The following is a 25,714-nucleotide window of genomic DNA, read 5'->3' on the forward strand; positions in this document are numbered from 1 at the left end:
CTGACGCCCTGCATTTCTAAAGGTACTGTTTTGAGGATCTTCCAGACACCGTAGCTGGCCCGCAATGCCGCGGTCAGCCATAACTGTTTGGCTTTGTTATTCATGATGCCGTGATAGCCCCAGACGGAGCTATCAACTTCAAGTAACTATATTTCAAGTCTTTTTTTGATTATTGAAGATTTCTGAGAACTGTATGGTGGAGTTTTTATCATTTGTGGTCCTGTTTTGGATATATAAAACTATTGGATATTTTTCTAAACTAGTGTGGTGTCCTTTTGTAGTGCTTTCACTGTATTACTGTTTGGTATGTGCAAATGCTTTACACACTGCCTCTAAGATAAGCCTGACTGCTCATGCCAAGCTACCAAGGGGGTGAGCAAGGGTTATTTTAGGAGTCTAACTCCCTTACCCTGACTATAAGGAAGGGTCCCTACTTGGACAAAGGTGCAAACCCTTGCCTAATAGCACTCTTTCAGTCAAAAGGGGCCCACGCTTTTTTACTTTTTCCATCCACATTAAAAATTATTGCTCAGGGCCAGACCAGATTCTTTACCTCTGAAACCCAGGCCAAATCATTTTTGAACTCCCTTTAGGCAGTGCAATGCTTGTTAAGTCCAGTTTTTTTCTTTCTCTCAGGTTTCAAAGGGTTAAAAGGGGTAGGGGGTGCGGTCCTGGGGTTTAGAGGATTGTGAATTATGTCTTTCACTTGCTTTTTTCTTTGCTTTCTTTTTCTTCTTCCTCTTTCCTCCTAAGGATCGTACCCTCCCAAATGATAATAGTGGTGAGGTCATCTGGGGATTCTGTGCTTTGGGGACAGCTCCTCCATCACAAGGACCCAGGTCCTGGTGCCCAATGTAGGGGGTGGTGGGGTGGGTGGTTCTCGGGGGGTGGGTTCAAGGTGGGCACGGGTTGGGAGGGCGGTTTGTGGTTGGGGGTGGTGGTGGTGGTGGTGGAGGGGGGGTGGGTGGGTAGGGGGTTGGCGGGAGAAAAAAAAAAAAAGCTTGAATGTACATTGTAATCACGACTCATTGGTCAATATGGCTACCATTAGGATGCTCCCAGTTTCTGAAGGGGCGCTTGATGCTGCTCTGTTGTTTGGTATTGTTCTGTTTGCATTAGCCAGACTAGGTTTCTTCATTCTTTTTCTTTTCTGTATAAATGGCGCAGGGTAAAATTCGTATTGGCTCCTGGAATATTTGTGGGCTGAACAATTGCAAGAAAAGGGCACTGTTTTCCAGGGTTGCTCAGGCCTTTCGTTTAGAGGAATTATGCTTGCAGGAAACTTATGTTCCCTGGAGCAATCGTAACTGCTTGAAAATTCCCAGGTTTGTTTTAGTTGGATGCTCTCGTCAGACCTCCATGATCAGAGGGGTTGCAATTTATTAAAACGTGGTGCAGGCTCGTGTAGTAAAACTACCCAAGACAGTAGTGGGAGATGGGTAATCTCTGAGTTGCTAATTAACGGTAGATCCCTAACTGTCTGCACTGGATATGCCTCAAATGTAGACGACCCGGCAGCTCTGCATCATCTAAATGTAGAGCTGGCCCTCTGGCCTTGCCCTATCTGTTTTTGCGGGGACCTCAATATTAACTTGTCTACTAATTTTAACCTAGCTGGGGGCCAAACTTATGTTGGTAATAAACCTAGTGTCTTTAGGGCACTTCAAGCACTGTTCCAAGAGCATTGTTTGACGGACCTTTGGTTCCACCACAACAAACATCTTGTTGGCTACACATATTTTTCAGCTCCCCACAACAAAATGATTTGTCTAGATTGTTGTTTCTTGTCTGATCAATTGGTTGATGGTACCTCCATATTAGCCCTGCCCAGGATTTTGACAGACTTCAATCTGCTGATTATAAACTGCCCTTTTGCTCACATTACAAAGTTGCTGAGGGCTTGGACATTCCAGAGAAAGCTGCTATTAGAACAAGCATATATTTATCATACGAGTAATTGGATTCTAGAATTTCTCTTCTTCAATAGAGATATTGCCCCCTGTTCCATCATTTGGGATACGCAAAAGGTGGCGGTCTGGGGCAAAACGAAGAGCTTCTCATCCTTCTGGGAGCGATCTATCCGAGATCGAATCAATAGGCGGATCGAGGAACAGGGGGTTGCATAGGTTCAACTAGTATGTGCAATTAAGGAGGGCTGCGATATATCTCAAAGTCAGTTACTGGTTGCTAAGGTTAGGGCCTCTTTGTTGGAGTTCTTTGGCCAGGACCTTGCTGCAAAGTATTTGCAGTACCGCTCAACAATGTTTGAGTTTGGGGAGAAATCAGGCAGAGTCCTGGCCAAACGACTCCAGCAGAGAGGGCTGGCTAATTGTATTACAAAGATCGAGGACTCCCAAGGCCTTATTCAGGACACATCGGAGGGGGTCATTGCTGTTTCTTGGCAGTTTTATAGTTCTTTGTGTATATATAGGAAGCTAGGGATCCGGATTTTGAATTCGAAGTCGGGCCGTTCTTCAGGGTCTTAATACCTCCCATGTTACTGCGCAGCAGAACGAAGTTCTCTCTGCTCCTATAGAATAGGATGAGGTTGCACTGGCGATTAATTCATTGGCTAACGGCAAAGCCGCTGGCCCTGACCTTATCCCTTTGGAATTTTATAGTCGGTTCCAATCAGAGATTAGGCATGAATTTTTAAAAGTCCTATGTGGGGCCCAACTCGGCTGTATACCGGACTCATGACGCCAAACCACAATTATCCTCTTTAAAAAGAAAGGCAAACCGGAGATGGACCCCTCGTCGTTTCATTCGATATCCTTAATTAATACAGACATCAAGATCTACTCCAAAATCTTGGCTACCAGATTGTCCTCGGTGATTTCTCCTTTAGTCTCACTGTGACAGCATGGGTTCATCCCAGGGCGAGACACGGCTGATCATGTTCGCCGTGTAATCGCACTCTTGGACTGGACCCAAGTTACAAAATCTCCCCTCGGAGCGATCCTGTTGGACACCAAAAAGGCATCCAACAGGGTCGCCTGGGGGTTTCTATGGGCAGTCCTTCAGTGGAAGGGGCTTAGTTCTGAGTTCTGAGTCTAATCACTTTATATCGCTCCAGAGGCAACCCTTTCGGTCTCAGGCCTATTATCTAGACCTTTTAGCATTGGTAGGGGCACAAGGCAGGGTTGCCCTTGCTCGCCCCTGATGTTTGTTCTATATATTGACCCTTTTTTAAGCAAAATTGAGAGCTCTAGGTACATACTTCCAGCCAGGGTCAATATATCAGAGTATAAGATGTTGGCCTATGCTGACGACTTCATAGTCCTGACTAACAACGTAGCCTCAGCCTTCCCAGCTATTAAATACCTAGCAAAACAATATGGCCAGCTTTCTAGCTATAAACTCAACGTTACCAAGATGCAGGTTATCCAATCAAGAGCCATGGGTTCCTCTGAAGTGCCAGTTGTGCGAAGTGCGTCATACCTTGGGGTTGAAATTACCACAGCAGTTGATAACATTGCAGATCTGAACATTCTGGCCATTATTGACTCTGTTAACTCTACTTTGGTAAGACTAGATAATCTGCATCTGTCTTTGTACGGCAGGGGGGAATTTTCCCAAAATAGTCTCACCAGGGCGGAAAGGTGCTGCAAAAGGTTTCTCTGGGGATATCATCAACCACGAAGAGCGGCCAGGTGGATGCACCTTCCGTACGATCGGGGGGCTGGTCAGTGCCAAATCTGGTGTTTTACTACCAGTCGGCTCGTCTCCAGCACTTTGCCCTACCATTGTTTGGGGACAGAGCGGTGCTGTCACCATGTTGCAGACGATCTATCTTCGAGATAGGACTAGGGGAGGATGCTAAGGGGATATTGCTGCAGGTACTTGAGCCTAGGTATTATAAGAAGACCAAGTTCAAGGTCACCTTAGCAATGTTCTCAGTTTGGCACAAGATCCGTCGTAATGGTCGATTCCTAATATCAATTATTATACACCTCTTACGGCTGCCAGACTCCTCCCTTCTATCTTCCAAGATCAGATTACATTTAGGTGGATGGCACAGGGAGTAAAGACTCTGGGTGACTTAGGGTCCGAAGGAACAATGGCCTCTCTTTTATTTTTAAAGGACAAGTTTTCTCTCAATATGCATGAGTTTTTTAAATACCTGCAGATTCGAAGCTATATAGAAAAATTGAAGGCCCAAGCCACTACTTTGTTTAATAGGAATACGTCAATGGAACTGATTTTGAAGCGGTCAAAAATAGGGGTAATTTATCAGCACTTGCTTTCCGGTCTCCCTGACGACCTCTCTTCCCAAAATGCTAAGTGGAGATAAAGCTGGGTAAGACCGGGCTGGATATCTCCCAGGCCCTACAATTATCAAGCAGGGTGTTAATATCAGGTAGCCTACGATTCCAATGCTACATGGCATTATTTGATCTTTACTACACCCCGGCCAAAATCTCTAAATGGGGAGGTAGAGGGGGCAACTGCTGTCAACGATGTACATATGTTCTTTCCCTGCCCCAAACTTGCTTCATTTCTTCAGGATGTAGAATTGTTTATTAATTCTAGGCTTAATATCTCGGTTGCTCTGTCACCAGAGCTAGTCATACTTGGCTGTGACAGTGATGGTCCTTGCGAGAGAACAAGACACGTATCTGCCCTTCTGTTTATTGCTATGTCACTAGTGCGGCTTTGTATAACATCAGAATGGATTAGTCATAAAACCCCTACCTTTGTAAACTGGAGAGCGAGGTTTTTGGCTCACTATAATTTAGAATCTGCAGTCTTCCAGAGGAGGGGAAGAAGGCGGCTGGAGCTGGGTCAGAAGATCTGGGCTCCATTGGAGAGATATTCACTTTAAATGGTTTGTTTGACCAAAAGTAAACATTTATTGTTTACCTGGAATGTAGTTAGAAGCAAAGATTGATGTCACTCTTTTGATTGTATTACAATTATAATTTGATTATTGTGCTGTGTTTCTGTTTCCATCTTACTTCAGCCTAGTCAAGATTATTAATCACTATCTATTTGCTGCAAAAAACTAAAAATGTATATAACTATTTTAAAACAATATGCTTTTATGTCAGGCATAAAAGTTCTAATTTACAACTAACACATATATTTATTTTTCAGGATACACAGTGGCAGTCTTAGTTATCCTATTTTTCATGTTGCTGATTGGCATCTTTGCCTTCAGCACTTGGTGGATAAGATATTGGATAGACCAGGGTGCAGGGGTAAGTTTGAACATTTAAATAGTTGCATTTTATTTTCATTTCATGCAAAATGTAATAAAAGACTATAAGCATTAAATGATTAAATATTGGTTCCAAGTCTAAGAATGTTGAGGAAAACCTTTCCTAGTTTTAGTATTAAATAGATAAGAATTTAAAACTGCACTACCTATTGTTCTGAATATTGTCTTATCAAGTGTTGACCATGGGTCATAGAAGCTACTAAAATCTTATTGCGATGGTAAATTAGTATATTCAGAATTGTATGCCACATTTATAATGAGTAATTCTTAGCACACATTGTGTGTCGTAATGCACTATTAAAATAGTTTTTAAACAAACTATAATTACATTTCTTGGCATAGTGTAAATATTCAATGTATCCTGTGTGGTGATTTGCTCATATGAGGCACAGGGTGAAGACTAATATGCATATAGGTGGGTCTGAACTGGGGTGGCAGTGTGAGCTAAAGAACAATGATGAATTCAACCCAGATCTGTGACTGGGGGTGAGTGTCTGGAAAGTTTCAGCACTCCATACATCATCTCGTTGTGTGTGATTTAGTCATGGTCATCCAAATATTATTTTTCAACTTTGTTTTTTAAAATGTTTTTAAAAAGCATGGATGTATTAGATGACTTAGCATATCCACATTCCCATTCACTCCAATTCAGGTTCATAACATCCCTGTATCAAGATCTTCATAATGAAGCTCTGCTGATCCCTTTTTATGGTTTCCTATAAGGAAACCCAGTAGCCTCCAGTAGAACCCAGCATGCCTTGATGCTCCTGACCCCACCAGTTAATCTAGGAAGGCTCTTCTGACCCTTTTTTCTCAAAATATGAAGCTCCGATTTCTCGCCTATCCCTCTGGTCTCCACAAAGACGCTCCAGAGGTACGCACACATATAATTACTCAAGGCATTTACCATGAGCAAAACGCCCACTTGCAAAAGGATATAAAAGGAAGTGAACAAGCAAGAGTCCAACATTTTTGGTGCAACAAGCCGTGCCATAGCCCCATAGCCATAACGTATAATTATATTAAGGTAGGCAAAAACAGATTTCATTTGTAGCAGGCAGTCCTGATAACTTGACATTATGCGTTTCGACCCCCTTAGGGTCTTATCATATGCAAAATGGAGGGTTAACTGTTCCGAGCTTTTTAAAATTCATCAACAGCAAAATCGGACTTAAGTGCAAAACACTGTTTTAAATAACATCCATCCCTTCATTTCTTATCTTTTGTCAGTTTTCAAAGCTCAGGATCAAGCAGCTCTTTTAATAAACAGTACTTTCATATAATCAATTGCAAATGCGTTTTCAAAAGGCAATGCTCGAGTTCAACTCTCTTGATACCAGTATGACAGGTGTTATTGGACTACATTGTGAAAGATGCTTTGCAAATGTCTTGTCAAAAATCAATGCATCCTATAATATTTAAAAGTTATAATCAAGTGTCTTTCAGAGTAAAATGAGAAAACATGCTCACCCATCCATGCCTCAAAAAAAAAAAATTTCATGTAGGGCTATGTGACAAGTATTTCACACTTCCTTCGGAAGCACTTCGCCTTGTTCTTTTGTAACAATCATTTTCGTTATCTCTGTGAACACCTGCTTTAGTTAATACTTCATTCTGAAGTGCAGGTGTACATGACCCTCACAAACCCTGCCTGCAGTCCTAGTATTCCAGAAATGTTCAGCCGGCAGGCCACCCGCAGGTTCAGTGGCAAAGCCTCCCATTACCGCAGTGGCGCCACAATGCCTAATCTTCTATCCTTCATCGAGTGCAGCTGGCGGGCACCCCCTTTTCCCAACACAACCAAAAGAACTGTGATGGAGGGGGCAGGCAGCCTTATGGTCGGGACCTGAAGGCGATGTCAACGCCTCATATATTCCATCAGAAAATCACTAGGTCTTCACAGAGTAATAAACAGGCCCATCCAGTCAGAAGGTAGGTAAAAACAGATTTACTTCGTAGCAGGCAGTCCTGATAAGGTGGCATTATGTGTTTCATGCTAGAGTCATCAACAGCAAAAGAGGATTTACGTGCAAAACACTGTTTTGAATAACATCCATCACTTCATTTCTTATCTTTTATCAGTTTTCAAAGTTCAGGGTCAATCAGCTCCTAATACGTACTCTCATATAATCCATTGCAAATGTGCTTTTAAAAGGCATTGCTCAAGTTTACTGTAATGGAGGGTGTCGTGTCCTAGGCCAATAATACACGGACACAGACTGGTGTAGTTCTCAACACTTTATTACTACGTCTATACGGGTCCCCGTCCCTACTCTAACTGGTCCCTTCCTGTCCTGTCCCCACCTCTTCCCCTCTGCCCACCTAGCTCCGCCCACCCCAACTACTGGACTGTCAACCCCATTACATCTCCCCCTTTCTTAACAAAATAGCAGTGAAAGTAGAAATTAGTCCATTTCTTCAATTAGTCTCTTTGGAGGCTGCACTTGACGTCTGGGTCGAGCCGGTGTAGACACAATGTTCTCTACTACTGGTTCCCGCACTATGGAGGGTGCAGAGTCGGGTGCGCCAGCCTCCGGGTCATCGTGATCCTCAAGCGTGGAGGCTGCTGGTAGGCAGTCATGTTTTCCGGGAGGGCACTTCTTAAAGTGAGATGCATTGCGGGTGACTCGCTGACTTTCTGATTCTGCGGTCACCATGGTGCCCTTTTGTTGCACAACTGTAAGAGGCTCGTCCTTGAAACGACAGTCGGTCTTCTGGCGCTGTTCTTGCTTGACGAAGACCTTGTCGCCTTCCTTGAGGGAGGGTGACCGCGCCCTCCGTTTGTGGTCAGCATGTCCCTTCATCTTCTCTTTGCGATACTGATCCGTTGCAGCCATGTCTTTGAGCTGCTGATCCGAGAGGGGTTTCTTCAGTGCTCCTTCCCATGTTGGGATCCGGTTTCTCATTGTCCTCCCAAGCATGAGGGTGGCAGGGCATTGTCCTGTCGTGGAGGGAGGAGTGGTCCTGTAGGCACAGAGGACTTCATTCAGTGCCGACTGTAGATCCTTCTTCTCGGCCGTGGCTTGTTGGAAAGTTCTCTTGATGGTGGACATGAATCTTTCAACGGTGCCGTTGGCTTGCGGCCAGAGTGGGGTGACTTTGCGGTGCTGGAAATCCATTTGTTTCGCAAAGTCGCTGAATTCGTGCCCATTGAATGGGGGCCCATTGTCCGTTTTGATGACTTTGGGGACGCCCCAGGTTGCGAAGACTTCTTCAAGTACCTTGAGGGTGCAGGTGGCACTAGTGGACGAGATGAACTGGGCTACCGGGAACCTGGAGTATTCATCCATGATGACAACTATGTATTTCCCTGATTGTAGGGGCCCATAAAAGTCCATGGCAATTTCCTGCCACACCCCGTCGGGTAATGGGGTCATCTGTAGGGGTGCAGGCGGGTTGATGTGACTGGTCAGTTGACAGGGGTGACAGTCTTTCAAAGTGTCCTCGACCATCTGGTCTAGAGCTGGAAACCAGACACGCTCTCTCAGTGCTCTCTTAGTGGACACGACCCCTCGATGACCCTCGTGCGCTAGGTCGACTACTCCTTGTCTCAGGGTTGCTGGGATGACTATTCTGTGATCTCTTAGAAGGAGGTCGTCCTCAGTTATTGAGAGTTCGTCAGAGACATGTCGGAAGGCCTGGAGTTCTTTCTTGGTGTCAGGATTCTCTTCTTCTTCCTGTGGGTGATACCTCCACCTGTTGGATTGTATGCGCTTCAGTACAATCTGTAGGGTGGTGTCTTGGTTGGTTGCTTCCCTGATGGTGTGCATGGGTATGGCTGGTGGGCGAGCATGACTAGTCACGAAATGAATGTATTCTTCCGCGATGGAAGGTGTTGTCTCTGCGGATTCCCGGGGGTGGCGGGACATGTAATCAGCTGGGTTCTCCCCCTTCCCCGGTTTGTGGACAATTGTGAACGTGTACTCTTGCAGACGGAGGCCCCACCGCTCGATCCTGGGGGGCATCTTGCACTTCGAATTGCCATAGATCGTGACGAGTGCTTGGTGGTCAGTTATGAGTGTGAAGTGTTTCCCATAGATGAAGATGTGGAAGTGCTCGCACGCCCACACGACGGCCAGGCTCTCCTTCTCAGGCTGGGAATACTTCCTTTCTGGATCAGTGAGGCTTCGACTGGCGTAAGCGATGATTCTCCGTTGTTCCGAGTCGTCGACATATTGAGCCAGGATCGCCCCCAAACCCACTGGGCTGGCGTCCACAGTGATCTCAGTTTTTCTCCTGGGATTGAAGTATGAAAGGCAATCAGACGATTCCACAGCATGTTTGATGTCTCTGAATGCGCGCTCGCATTCCGGGGTCCAGTCGAAAGGCTGGCTAGCCTTCGTGAGGAGTCTCAGTGGGTGGCTTATCGTGGCATAGTCACGAATGTAACGAGCGCAGTAGCTCGCCATTCCGAGAAAGGAGCGCAGATCGTTCACGTCGGTCGGGCTCTTGGTGTTGTTGAGCACGGCTACCTTGTCGGGGTCTGGTTTCATGCCATTTGATGAGAAGATGTGACCGAAGAATTTCAAGGTTGACTGATGAAATTCGCATTTGTTTTTGTTGAGAGTCAAGTTTGCGTCCATTAGAGCATGGCAAACACGGTCAAGGGCGATGTCGTGCTCCCGGAGGTCCGTACCGTATACCAGGATGTCATCACTGTAGTTAAGGGAGTTTGGTATGTGGTGGATGATCAGACGTATCGCCTCTTGGAAGATTTCGGCGGCTGAGGAGACGCCAAAACTGAGCCGTTTGTAGCGGAAAAGACCAAGGTGCGTGGCAAAGGTGGTGATGGAACGAGAGCTGTCATCGAGTTTGAGCTGGTGGTAGCCCTTGTTGAGGTCCAGTTTGGAAAATACCGTAGCTCCATTGAGTGCCGTAATCATGTCGCTCAGGTGTGGACCGGGGTGCCTCTCCCTTTCGATAGCCGTGTTCGGCAGGCGCATGTCCACACAGAGACGGACCTTGTCGGGGGTCCCTTTTTTGGGGACAATGACCACCGGGGACACCCAGGGAGTGGGCCCCTCGGTGCGTTCGATGATGTCAGCGTCCAAGAGGTCCTGCAGTTCTTGGGCCACAGCGGATTGCAGATGAAAAGGCACTCGTCGCGGATGTTGAGCTACAGGCTTGACTCGTTCATTGATGTGCAGATGCACTTGCCGGCCTTTCAGTTTGCCCAGGCCCTGGAACAGTGATGGAAATTTCAAGGCATAGTTGGAACTGTCATTCACGTTGAATAGGATATGCACCAGGCGCAAGCGTTCAGCCGTGGGGAGGCTCAGTAGGCAGTCGGCATCAGGCCCTTTGATGACATGGATGACTGCCGGGACAGTGATGTCGCCATGCGTGAGGGTGGTGTCCAACTTGCCCAGGCACGGGAGTGGTTTCCTTGACATCCAGGTGTACACCCGGACGGGTGCAAAGCGCAATTGAGGCTTGGGAACCATTCGATCGTGTTCGGCAACTGAGATGTAGTTGAGCGATGCGCCACTGTCCATTACGAATTTTGCTGCATGGTTACCCACCATGATGTCGAGCCGTGGGTAGCGTTTGAGCTGATCGTTGCCAGCGATGTTGATGTATTCTGTAGTGTAGGAAGATCGCCTGGATGAGGAAGATCTGGAGTCCCTTGAGGGAGAGCGACGATCCCATTTGGAGCGTCTAGATTCGTGACTGGAGTGAGAAGACGCAGGGGACCTAGCAGGTTCACCCTGAACGGCTCTGACATGATGCCGTTTGGTTTCAGATCGCGAGGGTCTCTGCTGGCTGGCACGTCGGTCATTGTTGCCGCGTTTCTCTTTGTGATAATCACTGCACATAGCCTCAAAATGATTGGATCGTCCACATTTTCGGCAGCGTTGGCCCATAGCAGGGCAAGAGTCAATGTGAGGGTAGTCGTACCCGCATCTGAAGCACCGCCTCGTGCGTTCAGGCCGTCGATCTATCCTCTCGGAATCTTTTGGTCTGTGGTCCGGTCGACGTCTGGGTGAGAATCTGGATCTGCGTGACCTGTCACGCGGGTTGCCTCTATATTCCTGTCTTCCATGTCGTCGGTCAGAGACACGGTTGGCATGTTCGCGGCTAGTGCTGGGCTTAACCTCGATGTCCGCCGCATTTTCTTCGGCCTGGTCATACAGCCGGGAATTTTCTTCAATTTCTGCAAGCTCTTGCGGTTTCCTCAACAGTCGTCGTCTCAGCGACTCCGAGTGACACCCAGAGATTATTTGGGACTTGATGGCTGCATCCGGTGAGAAATTTGTAAAGTCACAGTATTGGGACTGACGTCGTAGTCGATGTATAAAGGAGGTCAGCGGCTCTTCTTTGTCCTGGCGCTGTTGGTGAAACTTGTGTCGCTCGTAATCAACATTTCTTTTGTGCAAGAAACGGTTATTCAATACTTCTCTCACCTTGGCATAGGTGTCGCCGTCGTCGGTTGGGATTTCTCGCACTATCTTGCTGATCTCACGCCCTCCTAGATTGCGAAGGGTTATTATCTTGTCTTTGTCTGTCTCAATTCTGGACCCTTCAATATAGTCCTCAAAGTCCTCTAGCCATTCTTGCCATTTTAGGCCCATGCTACTTCCTGTTGTGATTGTTAAGGGTTCTGGCGCTCGCAGGTGTGTGCCTCCCTTGACTTCCCTTTGCGCGGGAGGGTTTTGTGCGTTTTGCGCGGGAGGGTTGGACATTTTGGCGGTGGGCCTTCAGGGCTTGCGCTTGACTCTGGTCGCCGTTACTGACGTTTACTTCTACCAATGTTCACTGCAGCCACCAATGCTTGTTTGTTTCCTGTTGCTAGCGCTCACTTGATAAGGTTTGCTTGACTATCAGGTCACAGTACATCAGTTTTATGTTGCCAGTGCTTGTTTTGGGTTTTCGCCTGACCCAAAGATGGCCGCCCTTCAATCAGATAGAGCTTGTCTTTCGGGCTGCCTGACCTTAAGATGGCCGCCCCCTATGCAGCACACGAGGTCTCTCCCCTCGCTTCAGGCACACACTCTCTGGGCCACTGGACTCACGGTTTCGGTCTTCTGCTGCTCGGGCAGGGTCGAGGTAAGTTTATGCTGTGTGTTCCTCTACTCAGCTTGGCCTCCTGGGCCTCGTTTGTCACTCGTCTTCGTTTTCCCGCCGGCAGCAGTGCCGGCTGCAGGGCACTTCACCTCACGCTGGTGGGGCACCTTTCTGGCTCTCGCTGGGCCGCTAAGGCGCTGGGGCAGCGTCGCTCTGGTGCCCGCTTTGCTCTCGCGTTCCTGGGCTCCGCGCGTCCCGCGCGGCCGGCGCTTCCTTCCTGGGCGCTTGGGCGCTCACACGCTGCTCTTTCTGTTGCGGGCGGGTCTCGCGCGTCCAGCGCGACTGGCTCCTTTTCTCGGGCGCTTTCACCAGCGCTCTGACGTCGCCTCTCGGCTTTCTCCTTGGGTCGCTGGACTACTCCTGGGGGCTTCTCCTTGAGCGCCGCAGGGTCGCGACTGCAGCGGAGCTCAGGACGCTCCACGCTGCGGGACGGGGTTTGCTCTGGCGGGTTCACTGCTGCATCCCACCTTCGTCGCCAGCTGTCGTGTCCTAGGCCAATAATACACGGACACAGACTGGTGTAGTTCTCAACACTTTATTACTACGTCTATACGGGTCCCCGTCCCTACTCTAACTGGTCCCTTCCTGTCCTGTCCCCACCTCTTCCCCTCTGCCCACCTAGCTCCGCCCACCCCAACTACTGGACTGTCAACCCCATTAACCCCATTACAGAGGGGGTCATGTAGCACCCCTCCTAGAGCCAACATGGCCCTGGGGCCCACAATTCCCCACGGCTGGCTTCAGGAATGTCCCAGGACACCCACCCGGGACATTGCCGTTTGCTATGGCTTATCGGCAGCATCACTCTCACCAAACCATAGCAAACTTTGCTCCTCTTACAACAAGCAAGAGCAATAAAAATGCTCTCAGTTGTTGAAAGCAGAGGAGATTTGCTTTGGGACAGAAGGAGCTGCATGTTCACAGCTCTCTCTGTCCAAAAGCAATACCGGATCCCGGAGGATGCGGAAAGCCAGCAGGGACCACTGGGCCTTCAGGATCCCCTGCTGTCCTCAAAATGGGCAAATGGGTGCTCTGGGTACCCAGTAGTGAGGCCAGGCCCCAGGAGATGGTGTCCCTGGGCCCAAAATCAGCCCAGGAGGGGGGCTGCATGGACCCTCTTCCTTGTTTTGAAATGAAAAAAAAAATAAGTAAAAGGCAGGCTCCAGAGATGGTTTCCCACATATAAACACATATATATGTATATAAATATATATACACACACACACGCACACACACACACACACATACACATATATAGTAGGTCGTTATAGTCAGAACCTTGTTTCTATTCAAAAAGTGTTTTCTCTTTTGCCAATATCTTTGGTGCCATTTGACGAATCTTTGCAAAATCTTCTAAACTCAGGGGCGCCGGGGTCAACTCCTGTCTTTAAAGTTTTGGGGTGATTCGTCAAGGGGGGGGCCAACGAAAAATGGCAGGTCCCAAAACATGTTTTCTCCATGTTAATTTCTATAGGAAACTTTAGACAAGGCTACAGCCCGAACTGCTGAACGAAATTACAATACATTTCGCAAAAAGGTAGGGCTTGGTGAAAAAAACTACCTTTTTTTAAAATTGTCTGAATTTGTTCTATATTTGCAGGGAAAATTATACATAAAAATATTAGTATTTGGTTACCATAGTGGATCCGTGAACCCTCCCGAGCAGAAGTTTGAATCTGTTTGGCTGCCAACACTTCAAACTAGGAATTGTTGGTAGCCATCTTGTGACTTGGTTGATCCAAGTAACAAGAACCCAAGTAAAAAAAACTAGAAAAGGGGGCATGGTAGACACACCCTGACCCCATAGGTCCTGTCTGGAGGTCCCACAGGGACCCCGAGGGCCCAAAAGAAGCATTTAAAAAAAACTTTTTGGCAGGATCTGTATACCACCCAAAAAAACGAAGCGCGGTCTCCTGTGCTTCATTTAATTAAGCCCCCGGGTGGACACTGTTCAATATACATGCTGGGCCACGCTGGCTCCTACAACCCTGGTGACCATCACCTCCCTGGGGCTTTTTAATGGTAAAAAGGAGCCCCCCACTGGCCCGGGAACCACAACCTCACTGGGGTTTTAATTTTTGGATGTGGGGGGGGGCTCGTGCTCCCCAAGCCCCAGGCACCACCACCTCCCCAGGGCAACAATAATTAAAATGATGTGTCGGGGGCTCCTGTACTCCACACTACCCCAGAGACCACCACCTCCCTGGGCCAAACATAAATGCAGGGTGGGGTTCTGTTATGACCCCCAGCCCCAGGAACCACCTCACCAGGGCTTTAAACGTGATGGGGTCCCCAACATGAGGCCAGGCCCCAGGGGATGGGGTCCCCAGGCTAAAATTGGCCTGAAGAGGGGGGCCACATGGCCCCCCTCTTAAATATTTTAAAAAAAAGGCAGGGCAGGTCCCAGACATGGGGTCCCTGGGTCCAAAAATGGCCTGGGAGGGGGGCGAATCGGCCCCTCTCCTTTTTTTGTAATAAAAAAAGATCAAATCTTAGGTGATGGGGTCCCTGAGGCTGATATCGGCTAATGGAACTGGGATAATTCTTTTTTTTTTTCCTCGACATAGGAGTCGGAACCCCATCGCAGCTCTCCCTAGGATGACGACTGTGTACCGTAGGGTGTAGAGAGGGGGTGTTTTTCTTTGCTTACGTTTAGGGTTTTGTGGGGAATTGGCTTCACCTCAAAGACCACTTCCCAGGGTGAGAGGTGTGCGCTGTAGGATGTGTTGAGGGAGTGGTTTCTTTCACTCCCCAGGATGATGTTTTTGCGCTGTAGGTTGTGGTTAGAAAATGGATTCTGCATACAGACCACTCCCCAGGGTGACAGGTATACACATTAGGTTGTGGGGAGGGAGTGGCCTCAAAGGGTGATAGTCACTTTCTGAGTGACTTTGTACATGTAAGTTTATTGAACTACCATATAATTGTGTACTCATGAACAGGTAGTCCAAAGTGGAGATATTTCTCAATGCGAGTGGCCTTCCACTGTTTAGTTGACTCTGTTGGTTGTATGTTTAGAGTTTAAATTCATTGAAGCAGGCTTTTATAGTCATCTGATGGGCATCTTTCTGGTGCCCAATAGACTGGCCTAAGTGTCTTGTGTTGAGGTCCCCAACCGGGATGAGTTCATGATTTCATGATTGGGTGACTGATAGAGGAGCGTTCAAACATTGTAGAAGGCTGGCTTAGTATATGGTGCACACTTATTTAAGTGATGCACCTTGCACTAATCTAGGCAACTCTTATGGTGACTTTAGTGGCCTTTGATAACCATAGAAAGCTCTCAACATGGTAGTGTGGAGAGCAGCCTTCAGGCTTATCTTGAAGGAGTGCTAAGCAGCTTGTTTTACCATTGTGGTGGATTCACGGATCTACCTTAAATAAATAAATTAATGGTATGTGATTTAGAATGTGGTGTTGCATTTCTAAAGTTTTTTATAGAGTCAGTGAGATTGAAGTTAATAATTACATACATTTTGACAGGTAAGTAATTTTATTTTGAAAAAAAGTTACACTTGAAAAGTGTATTGTGTTGTAGTACTTGTGTTGTAGTACATTGAATTTGTGCTTTTGTTTTGCGGATTCGCAACAGGTTCGCAAATCCTTAAAAAATTAAAAAAAAGAATGTATGTTTTAAAAAAAATAAGATTCACTGTTGGGTTATAAGGTGGCTCTAAAAAGATCCCTTGTTTTCATTATGACTTTGTTGGAGCTACATGTAAGTGCGGATGCACAGATTAAGGTTGTTGAGAAATACTCTGTTTCCTTCATCTGCGAAGTGAACTCCATCACATCTGTAGTTGTCATCCATATCAAAACATAGATTGTTGTTATAGATGGAGCCCATCCTATGGTCTCTGAGGTAAGCAGAAACAGCTTTATTGAAGTTTTTCCTAGCTTTCTCAACGTGTGGAGAGAATTCAGTCAAAATACTCTTTATTCGATTTTTGTTAAAATCATAAAAGGACACAATACAAATACAATTATTTTTAAAAAACATCACGTGATCTCATTACAAACATTTTCTACTTATTGACTTCATTTCATCAGGTTGTTACAAAAATTAACAAAATATGCAAGTATATTTACAAATGTTAAAAATTTCTCCATTTAAGATCGAATTTATATTAAAATAGGTCTATCTGGGGTAATCTTTTCTTCCTTGATCTAAATGCAGCAGTTAAATAACAAGCAACACTAAACATAGTGTGAGTATCTGCCAGCATTTGGAGGAAAATTAAAGCTGGCCTTATTTGAGTAAAACCCGCCGCTTTCAGGACAGGGAGTAGGTATTTTGCCCTTTCACTACTATAGAACCCACAGAAAAATATAAAGTGGAGGGTATCTTGGACTGAAAATTGATCACATCCACATGGCGGACCATCTTCAGGTTTTGCCCACACAGGGAAATTTCCTAAAGAGTACTGAATTAAGTTCATCCTGAATTTTGTGAGTAAGAGTCTATGGAGTGGATTAGTCACAACTTTTAAGTATGGTTCCAAGGCGGGCGAGGTCGTTAAAACTATGTGTGCCCTTACCATGGGTTTCCTCAATTCCAACTCTTCTCTTGCCATACAAGCCCTCTCCAAAAATGCCTGCTTAATCCATCTGATATCCTCCCTTCTGATGTTGGTTGAGTCGTTGAAAAGTTCCGGTCTCCCCAGCATAAATAAAGTGGATTTAATATATTTCAGCCAGGGAATTCTCATGGCATTGTCCCTTGCAAGAACGTCTTTAAGGATGGCATGATTTAGCGTTAGCTCAGGGTTCAGCCATGTTTTGGCCCAAAAAAGAAGGGGGGCTAGTTTTAATTTATCAGTGATGTGGGGTAAGCCTATTTCCTCATGGATCGAGAAGGTGGGTGTGGAATTAGGAACAGATAGAATGTTCCTAATGATACCATTTTCCACCCTCTGTATTTTTACCATGTCTGCATAACCCCAAATTGCAGACCCATACATGGCAATAGGTACACACTTACTATTATATATTTTAATCACCGCCTCCATTGGTTTGGCTCGTAGTCTTTTTGTAAAGGCCAACAGGGCTGATGATGATCGTGCTAAGCGAAGACTCTTTGCTTTAATCTGGGGGACCCAGGACCCTCTTTGGTCAAAAAGGACTCCCAGATAAGGAAAAACTGGTACCCTAGAGAGAGTCTCCCCCTTACAAATAAATGGTTTTTTATGCAGCGTATTGACTCTATGACCGATAATCATAGTATGGGACTTAGAAACATTAATTTTCAAATCTAGGTTCTCCATAAAGGAGCCAAAGCGGTCCAGAAGTATCTGTAGGCTGATGCCTGTTCGTGCTATTAGGACGGCATCGTCCGCGTATAGGAGGGCTGGAATCTGATCTCCTCCTACACGCGGTACGTCAGCCAGTCCTGTTTCTAGGTGTTTCCCCAGCCCATTTATATAGATGGTAAAGAGAAGGGGGGCCAGGATACAGCCCTGGCGCACCCCCTTCTCGGGTTTAAAACTTTCTGTGCACCTTCCGTCCCTGGTGACTCTTATTTTTGCATTAAGATCCTGGTGTAACCTTGCCATAAATGCCACCAAGGATTCTTCTATGCCTAGCTCTAGGAGAAGAGTCCATAACTTACTCCTGTTCACCAGGTCGAAGGCCGAGGAGAGGTCCATAAAGGCCAAATAAACTGACCCCTCCCCGGCCACCGTATACCTGGAAACCAGGAGATGGAGATTGGAACATTGTTCCAGCGTCCCCCTATTTTCACGGAAACCATATTGGATGTTCGAGAGCCCCCCAATCTGTTCTAAATTTTCCCTTAATTTAACCAATAGGACTCTACCTAGAATTTTAAAAGTGGAGTCAATAAGGGAGATTGGGCGGTAACACCCAGGGTCCTCCCGATTTCCCTTCTTGAAGATGGGTACGATTATAGATGTTGCCCATGTTTCGGGTAGGGATCCTTCATTTGCTACTCTGAACACTCTGGTCAATACTTTACTCCAGAGTGCTGGGCAGTATTTGAAAAAGTCAGCCGGCACACCATCAGGGCCTGGTGCCTTGTTTTTAGTGGTTTCCATAATGGCTTTGAGAACCTCCTCTTCCGTAAACACTACTGTGGCTGAGCAGTGGTCCACCTCAGTAACACCTGAACAATCTGAAAGGTCACCCCCATAAATATTGCTAAAATGCTGTACCCATTTCTCATCAGGAATTACACAATCTGTAATCAAATTGTCCTCCCCTGAGAAAAAGGAATGATTAATGATCTCCCAAAATTGTTTACTGTTTTTCAGGACATCTACGTTAAGTAGATCATTCCATGCGTTGTTTTTAATTTCATTTTTCCTTGCCTTCACATTGGCTTTATAGGCCCGCCTCAAGTGAGAAATTAATTCTTTATCCCTATCCTTAGCCTTAAGGGCCAATTTCAGTTCTCTATGTGACCTTAAACATTTGCTGTCAAACCATTTGTGGGGCTTTATGGGGTACTGTGGTTTAGGTTTTATAAGATCCCTGGAGGTTTGTGCACAAATACAATTAAAAGCTGTGACAACTTGATGATTCGAGGCAGTATGATCCAAACAAGTTTCTATTGGTCCCTCAATTTTAGGAAGTAAGATTTCCATAAACTTTTCCTCCATGGCCATACCCCATCTGAGCCGTCTGCCCTGATCACTGGGCACCGCCATGGTGCAAACCCGGGGTTGGTCCACCTGTTTGCGCCATAAGTCACTCCAGTGTATTTCAATTGACAGAGGGTTATGATCGCTATGGGGTGAGACAGTTACTTTATAGTCTCTCGTCTTTGAAGTCAAGCCTGAGGACATGAATATGTAGTCAATTATTGACCCATTAATTGTACCTTTAAAGGTGGGGACCTTCTCATTTGTGGCAGATTTATGTGGTTCATACATATTAAAATTTGCAAACAATAAATCCAGTGCCTCCCCCATTTTGGTGTGTTCAAAATGTGGGATGCAGGCTCCAGCAGGAGAATCTGCATCTAAAGGTTGACAAGGCAGTTGACATTTGTGGCTATTGAAATCACCCATTAAAAAAATTTCGAAAAGAGTATGTGAATTTTGACTGTATTTATTTATAAAATTCCCCAAACAATCCAGGTGTTCAGATTCAGTTTGTCCTCCCCAGGCGTTATAGAAGTTAATTACAAGTATAATACAACCCGAGGAGACTGTCCATTCTATTGCTAAGATGTTTGGGGAACCTGAATTCAACTGATTAAAAGTCCCTACTAAATCTAAAGAAAAAAAGGTAATGAGCCCCCCTTTTGCTCTCCCAGCGTTACTAGAACTTGCAGGTATTGTAAAGCTTTGGAAACCATCTAAAGAAAAGGACAGTGAAGTGTCCCAAGTTTCTTGAAGTGCTATAACCTTATGTTTGGAGATGTGTTTTATCCATGTTGGGTCTGTTTTTTTAGCTCTTATTCCAGAAACATTCCAGGTCAGGAATGTGCATGGTAGCAAAGTTACCCTCTCAGGCTTAGCTATTATTGGTGATACTACGGGTGCTGGTAGTCAATCATTTGTATTCAAGTCACTTAAGGGGTTAAAGCGGTTAATCAGGTCCATAGTTGGGCCTGAGTTGTAATGTGTAGATGTATTTCGTCTCGCTTTCCTAGTTACAGTTTGCCACCCATTACCTGCTGGGACAGTGTTGGGGGGGCCATCCTATGTGGGTTAAAACGAGTCTGTGGGGGGTAAAAGAAACCTAATGGAACCGCCCTAAAACTGTCATTCTCCTTTATGTCTGATCCATCCCAAAACAGGCTAGTCGGGCAATGAACATTATTGAAGTTTATCACCACACAATCACCTTTCACATTTTTAGTCCGTTTTCCCACCCATCCTACCCTTCTCGCAGCAATAATGCTGGAAGACGTATTTGATTCACCGCTACTTAGGTCATCACACCATTTTTTTGCTTTTCCTATAAGTGTGGGAGTAGACTCCTCCTCACCTTGCCTTAACGGGGGCACCCCTAGGAATACAGCTACATAGGGTACTACCGCAGGGGGCAAATTTAGATGGATCTTACTTTCCAAGTAGCTAGTTTCCCCTGATGTTAAGGGGACCTCCTGTCGGGTGATAGGTATGGGTGGTTGGGGGACTTGTAGCCCTACGCTATCTGATTCCATAGGCTCAGTAGTGGCCACTAAAAGTGGTAATGGTAACTGCTGTTCACTGTGACATTCTAAGCCCTTTTTATTACCAAAAGACATACTATCAAGTTTTCTTACTATATCGTCTATCAGGACACATTTTTTTAGCAAGCCTTCGAGACAAGTGTTCATAGTATCAACTATGTCCTTTGCAATTCCCACTAAAAGGGGTTCAATTCGTTCCTCAAAAAGAGCCTCAAGATGGTCCTTCAAGGACTCCTCCATCCCATTTTTGGCTTGTGGAAGGACCTCCCTTTTCTTTCGCTTTTTCGAGGACAATTTTGAGTTACCCAGTGGGTCCGGAGTCACAGTGGGTAGCAAAGTTTGGGATGCACAAGCTTGTGGTAGAGTAGAGACAGTGGCGGTAGTGGGTTTCATTATAATGACATCAGGCTCTAAGGGGATAGCTTGCACTTCGGGTAATACGGATGTGGAGGGGGACTTGGCCAATATGCCCAGTTCTTGCTGTGCTGTAGCGATTTCTTTAGTTAGAGCCCCCACCGCGGAAGTAAGGTAGGACATGATGGAATCAGATTGTTTTGCCACTTTAGCCTTCTTCCCACCATCGTCTGCGTTAGCTCCGTTTTTCCGCTTACCCATTTTTGCAGGAGATGTACAGTGGATGGCCCAGCCCTGCCTGGTCTTGCCGTGGACTGCCGTAGACTGTCCCGCCCTTGTCCCGGGCTTCTCCCGGGCTGCTCCCGCGCGCTCCCGTGGTTGTTTATGCGCCGCCTGGCGCCAAAACGTGGTGTCCGGCTTCCGCCCGCTAGGGACTCTGGGGGTTGTAGTCTCTGCCCCCGCTGGACTGCGGCGGCGCTCGGTGACAGAGAGCGCCGCGGATCCTTCCAGGCTCCTTGCTTGCTGTGCGCGCTCCCTTCCGCCAACGCTGCACCCCTGGTGAGTGCGCTGTGTGGAGAGAATTGATTTGACCACTTTCATTTCTGTCTTTGGCATATGTTAGAGTATACAAAGACAGTTTGAGGGAAAAGGAATATCAAGTGTGCAAGGGTATCCTTCATTATCGTTTCCAGTCCTACCCCAGTGAATGTGCCTTGGTCATTGCCACCACAGTGCACAATCATGAGGTCAGGGGCTTGGAGATGCAAAAACGTTTTATCCAAAGGCATCAATTGGTACCACTTTAATTCTCTCTGTGCTATCCATTTAACATCCACATTTTACAAACCTAGGTCTTTGGCAATACCTCTGCATTCAGCATACCCTTTGGACCAGAAAACATAGCTGTGCCTACAAACCATACTGTAAGCATCTTGAAGGGATGTCTGGAAGGAATGAAAAGATGTCTGTTGCTCAGGTAGTTAGTTGGTAAAATGAGAGGTATCTAAAATGGTGGAGAAGATGCTGTTTTTGAAAAAGTTGAAAAGTGATCGGCTGTTCATTAAGATTGTGTATACAAAAATCGGATGCTGTTACTTTCCTGAAGAAGCATGTTTCTTGTTGGTTATTAAAAAATGTTTCTAAGGTACAGTAGATACGATAAGGTAACATTTTGCAAAAGTCTAGCACACCTGCTATTTCCATTTGGAAGCTGTGCTGAAGTTGATACTATGGTGAACTTGTGACCTGCCAGTATCGTTGATTGTTACAGAAACTCTTACTATGGAAACTGGGATTGAGCAGAATGGGGGAAGGGTTGAAATTAACTGTGGTCTTAAAATAAGAAATTGTAATTTATCTGTAAGTGATATGTTATTAAAGTAATATTTCACAATCAGTACGATGTTTAGAAGTGGTGTGTTCTTAAAAAATAATACTAGTATTATTAGAAATAGGTTTTTAAACTCCCGTAAGAGTTCGAACTCCATTGCAACACTCTACTGAGGCACCACGGTGGAGTCATGACTCCAGAAAATTACAGAACCAGTTTGGGCACTTTTAGAAGACAGTTAGAAAGGGTTAATATGTCTGCCTTTAGAAATGTGTTTTACAATTTTAAATTACGTAGAAAGCAAATTGATTTGTTACTTAAATTTTTTTGTGTGCGGAAAGAGAGGGAAAGTTTGCTATTACTGGTTTTACCTTGTTGAGAGTGATGCATTACATTGAATGTGTGCAAAGAAAATCTTTTATGAGTTTCTGATATTTCTCATTCTGCAAAACTATTTCAAAGGTGAGTTACACATTTGTAAGTTGTGTTATATATTATGTAGTAGTGCTTCACTCTTGTAGTGATATTTTTACATTTGAAAAGATTTATTTAAGTTTTGAAATTACTTGAGAAGTGTGTTGTTTGAAATATATTACAAAATGCACAGATGTGAATTGTACTTTGTTTTATTGTGCTGAAAAAATGATTGAACATTTTTGTGCATAATAATATGTTTAGATTGGTAGATTGATTAGTGATTATGTTAGTTTGTATGAGACTGTGGAAAGGTACAGTTGAAGTATGCTGCATAGTTTTAGGTGTCTCTTTCAAATTCGAAGTGCAGTTTGTCAAGTTTTAAGGTGTGCATGAACTTGTGAGTGAGGTATGTGTGTACTTGCACATGTGTTCTCATATGTGTTATGCATCTGAAGATTCCAGATGTATAAAACACAAGTATATGTCTATTTGTGTGTTTGTTTTACATATGATGCCACTAGGAAAAGGTGCAGACACATACATGCATGCTTTCAGGAATGTGGTAAAATTTACGACAGAGGCATGTGAAGGGTTGCTACTTCGGATTTGGCTAGGCCCAACACTCTGAGTAGTAGTAGAACAGTGAAGCTGCAGCTCGAAAGTGAGGTTTATGACATATTTGCAGAGGGATTAGTGATTAGGCTATTTTGTTTAAGTCTGTGGAAAGCTACACTTGAAATACATTGCATCATTTTTGCTGTCTGCTGTAAATGGGAACTGCAGTCTGTGAGGTTTTAAGGTTTGCATGCTTTTGTGAGTGACGTATGTCTCTACTTACAAAGGTATTCTGATAAATGTTATGCATCTGAATATACTAGACATATAAAGCACTGGTATACATCTATTTGAAAGTTTGTTTTAAATATGATTGTACTAGCAAAAGGTACAGACACATGTATGCATGCTTTCAGGAATATGGTGAGAGTTACAACAGAGACATGTGACGAGTTGGTGTTTTGCATTTGGCTAGACCCTAAACCATGAGTAGTTGTAGAGTGGTGAAGCTGCAGCTCAAAAGTGAGGTTTAAGACATTTTGGCAGAGGGATTAGTGATTAGGCTACATTGTATGAGTCTGTGGAAAGCTACACTTGAAATACACTGCATACGTTTTGGTGTCTGAAATAGGAAGTGCACTCTGTGAAGTTTTAAGGTCTGCATAGTCTTGTGATTGATATATGTTTGAACTTACACATGTATTCTCATATGTCATGTATTTGAAGATGTAGACATATAAATCACAGGTATCTGTCTATTTGTATGTTTATTTTATGTATGATGGCATTATCAAAAGGTACAGAGACATGCCTGAATGCTTTTAGAAATACTATGAGATTTACAACGGAGACATGCAAATGGTTGCTGCTTTATTTTTGGGTAAGCGCAACATCCTGAGTAGTAGTAGAATGGTTAATCTGCAGCACAAAAGTGAGGTTTACAATGTGTTGGCAGAGGGATTAGTGATTATGCTACTTTGTATGAATCTGTGGAAGGCTACTCTGCAAATACCAGTAGCGGTGGGTGACATTTGAAAATGGTGGGGCGCAATGTGATTTGCATACCGCACAGTAGCGAGCGTGCGCAGCGCGCGAGCCCGAACCCCAACATTTTGAAAAAAAAGACGACAAATCGTGCATTTTCAAGCACATTTGAGAAAGCAGTAAGGTTAATAAAGCAATTGTGAAAGTGCAGTTATTACATTATTCTCTATGTTCTCGTAGTACACTATCCTAATTGGACTACTTAGGCTCTCGCTCTCTCCCCTCTCTATCTAGTATCTACGTCCCTTTTCTATCCCGTCTCCTCCTTCACTCTTCCCTAAGGTCCATTTCCCTCTCTCTCAGCACGTTCTACTTCTCTCCTGCTTGCCCTGCTCTTCCCCTCTCTCTCAGCAAGTCCCTCTTCTCTCGTACCTTTTCCTTCTCTCCCCACACTCTCACCCCTTCTCTCTCTCTCTCCACTTCTCATTCTCACTAGTCCCCTCTTTCACTTTTTTCTTACTCTTTTTGCCTCTCTCTCTCTTTCTCTCTTTGCACTTCCCTCTTCACTATGGCTCGTTCTTCTCACCCCCCTCTGTCTCTGCACGTCTCTTCTCTCCTGTGCCTTCCTTCTTTCTCCCACTCCTCTCTCTATCTGTTGCTGCACTTCTCATTCTTTCCGGTCTCTTCCTTCTCTCTCCCCTCTCACTCTGCACTTCCCTCCTACCTCCTTCACCATCTCAACCCCGTTCTTTATCTCTCCCCTTCTCGCATCCTCTTCAGCTTTATCCTATTGACTCTTGTACTCTAGCCAGCTTAAACATCTCATTATTGTACCACCTTTTTTATCATTTTATCAGTGTTTGCAGTTCCATTCTTCTCTCTGTCGACCTAAATGCATGCATGCATGCCTGTCTTCCTTCCTTTCTTTCCTTCCTTTCTTTTCCTTCCTCTCTTTCTTTTTTCCCCAGGTCTGATTAGGTGCACACACTCTTTATCTAGCTAAATTGTTCCCTCTGCATTCCCATTATCAGTGTTTCCTTGTCCTTTCTTCGTAGCTACAATTACAGTCTAGGTATGCCCCACGGTGCCCTGTGCACTGTAACTTGCTCACGCCGGCAAAAATGTGCACATGGATATGCAGCCTGATGCAAACTGGTATTGATGTGCATAGTCATATGCGCTAAACAAGCGAATTACCTACAAACGACGGGAGGTAGTCAAACCAGCATTTATCAGTTCAATGTCTTTGTTTTGTTACAAAATATTTTTTACAAAGTGGGTGCACATGAACGAGGGACCAGCCACCATAGACCCTCTGTCAGTCAAGCATCTTGGTCAAAGAAATTATAAAATATTTCTCAGCACTCCAAATCAAGCGACCACTGCAATATTACTTCACGCATAATGTGAATCAATCTCCATAATAAACGCAAAGACAGCGTAGACAACCCAAACTAGTTAGGCGGCTGCAGCTCAGAGATCTGCGCTGCCCTCCAGCTGTGTCTAATAAACCTCCCAGAGGACACGTTAGGTCTTTCCACAAACGGGATCACAGAAAGCCAAAGCTGTCCTAACAGGTGCACATGAATACAAAACTGCTCTCTAGTTTGCCACAGTGACGGTTTCTATGAACAAATCAGGGAGGGAG

The 25,714-nt window shown here is 45.3% G+C and overlaps 1 protein-coding gene across 1 annotated transcript in view; it reads left to right on the top strand.

Moving 5' to 3' along the window:
- Positions 1-25,714, top strand: part of LOC147677797 (ATP-binding cassette sub-family C member 12-like) — a 1,863,878-nt gene that overhangs the window by 1,014,992 nt on the left and 823,172 nt on the right. Inside the window, exon 20 of the mRNA XM_086945587.1 lies at positions 5,098-5,201. Coding sequence (XP_086801713.1) covers positions 5,098-5,201 — 104 coding nt within the window. The remainder of the gene's footprint in view (positions 1-5,097; positions 5,202-25,714) is intronic.

The sequence above is a fragment of the Lissotriton vulgaris genome, chromosome 12 (genome assembly GCF_964263255.1).
Source record: "Lissotriton vulgaris chromosome 12, aLisVul1.2, whole genome shotgun sequence".
NCBI classification, from domain to species: Eukaryota; Metazoa; Chordata; class Amphibia; order Caudata; family Salamandridae; genus Lissotriton; species Lissotriton vulgaris.